The sequence below is a fragment of the Pyxicephalus adspersus genome, chromosome 12, assembly GCF_032062135.1.
Source record: "Pyxicephalus adspersus chromosome 12, UCB_Pads_2.0, whole genome shotgun sequence".
In the NCBI taxonomy this organism is placed as follows: domain Eukaryota; kingdom Metazoa; phylum Chordata; class Amphibia; order Anura; family Pyxicephalidae; genus Pyxicephalus; species Pyxicephalus adspersus.
The window spans coordinates 28,369,178-28,370,771 of record NC_092869.1 but is presented as its reverse complement, the minus strand read 5'-3'; the positions used below and the strand labels follow the sequence as shown (position 1 = coordinate 28,370,771).

At 37.7% G+C, this 1,594-nt stretch overlaps 1 protein-coding gene across 1 annotated transcript in view; it reads left to right on the top strand.

Annotated features, from left to right (window-relative positions):
* MAPKBP1 (mitogen-activated protein kinase binding protein 1) overlaps window positions 1-1,594 on the top strand; it is an 80,107-nt gene that overhangs the window by 65,630 nt on the left and 12,883 nt on the right. The window contains exons 16-18 of the mRNA XM_072427647.1: window positions 33-144; window positions 1,146-1,209; window positions 1,496-1,594. Of these exons, the coding sequence (XP_072283748.1) occupies window positions 33-144; window positions 1,146-1,209; window positions 1,496-1,594 (275 nt within the window). The remainder of the gene's footprint in view (window positions 1-32; window positions 145-1,145; window positions 1,210-1,495) is intronic.

Below are 1,594 nucleotides of genomic sequence, written 5' to 3'. Positions count from 1 at the left end.
TCTAATATCTTCATTTTATTTGTTTCCTCTAGGTTCAGACTGACCCATCTGGGCTTTACATAGCTACTAGCTGTTCAGACAAAAACCTATCAATCTTTGATTTTTATACCGGGGAATGTGTGGCCACCATGTTTGGACATTCAGGTACTATTTTCAGAGATTTAACCCTTGCTTATTTGCAGTCTGTGTATAAATGGGTCATCTTATGAAATCTGCCGATTCCATAAAAATGTCCCCCATTTTTGATATTCACTAGCTGCCACTTTTTGTGACTGATGGCTCTCAATCCTAGGCGTCCCTAAAGACGCAGGTCTCTGGTGATAATCAGTGATCATGGTCCGCTAAAACATAGCGACCACATGCTGGCTGGAGGCTTAATTGATAAAATAAACCCTTTAGCGTCCAATTGAATGCTCCACTTTCAGGATGCATTGCCAAATGTTAAGGGCATAAAATAAGTAGTGTACTTGTATAAGCCTTATATGACCTTCAAAAATATTTTGGTATGCACATTAAATATATTTATTGTCAAAACTGATTGGTCCAAGCTTTGTAAAGGCATTTACAAATTAAAGACCACGGCTCTTCATTTGGTTGAGATATTTTCACTTAAATCGAAAAGTGGACTGCCGTATGTTGTAACATGTGCCTATAGCTTTTTTTTTTTTTTTTTTTTTTTTCCCTGTAGAGTTGTGATCCTTCTCTAACTACTTTACTTTATTGTGTTAATCAAATCCTATCCAAATTGTACTTAATTTGGTTGAACTGCAGACTTATTTTACACCTGAAGAGCGCTCTCTAAAGTTGATCTAAGGCTTGGTTGGATTGATTGCAATCGTAAGGTTACACAGACTGCTTCCCCAGCGTAAAAAACTGAACTTTTAATGTCCCATCTATGAAATTTACATTCACTCCAATAGGCCAACACCATAGAGTTTGTGGACTGCATGATTTTGAGTGTTAAAGGGAGCGCTCCTTGCTACATTTTAAATGTATATGCTTGTAAAGCATTTAGAAAAATGGTCTGTGTGCACTTGGTGGACTACGTACAAATGTATAATAGAAAATTGCCTTTAATGTCCATATTTGATTTTGCTCAAATCAGTAATGCAATTATTTCAACATAACTCTTTTATGTTTTACAGAGATTGTAACAGGAATGAAATTTACAAATGACTGCAAGCACCTTATATCGGTATCCGGAGACAGGTATGGAGGTCCCTAGTAAAATAGTGCTTTTCCTCTCTGTCCCTTATTGTATACTACATAAATTTAAAGCTGCAAGATGCCTTAGGTAGGGTCTCCCTTGTGTGGCCAAACCAGCTCTGCCCTGTTGGCACCACTCTGCAAGCAAACCTTCTTCTGCACTTTGGGTCCTAGAAAAAAATCACAGAAAGCTGGGGGCTTAGTAAAAAAAAAAATAAAAAAAAAAACTCAGAAATTAGAGGCATGCTTTTATTTGTCACTTAAGCCCAATCATTTTTTTTTTTTGCAGCTGCATTTTCATCTGGCGCCTCAGCTCTGAAATGACCATCAATATGCGGCAGAGACTGCCTGAAATGAGACAACGTGGGAAGGTGGTAGAGAAAACGGC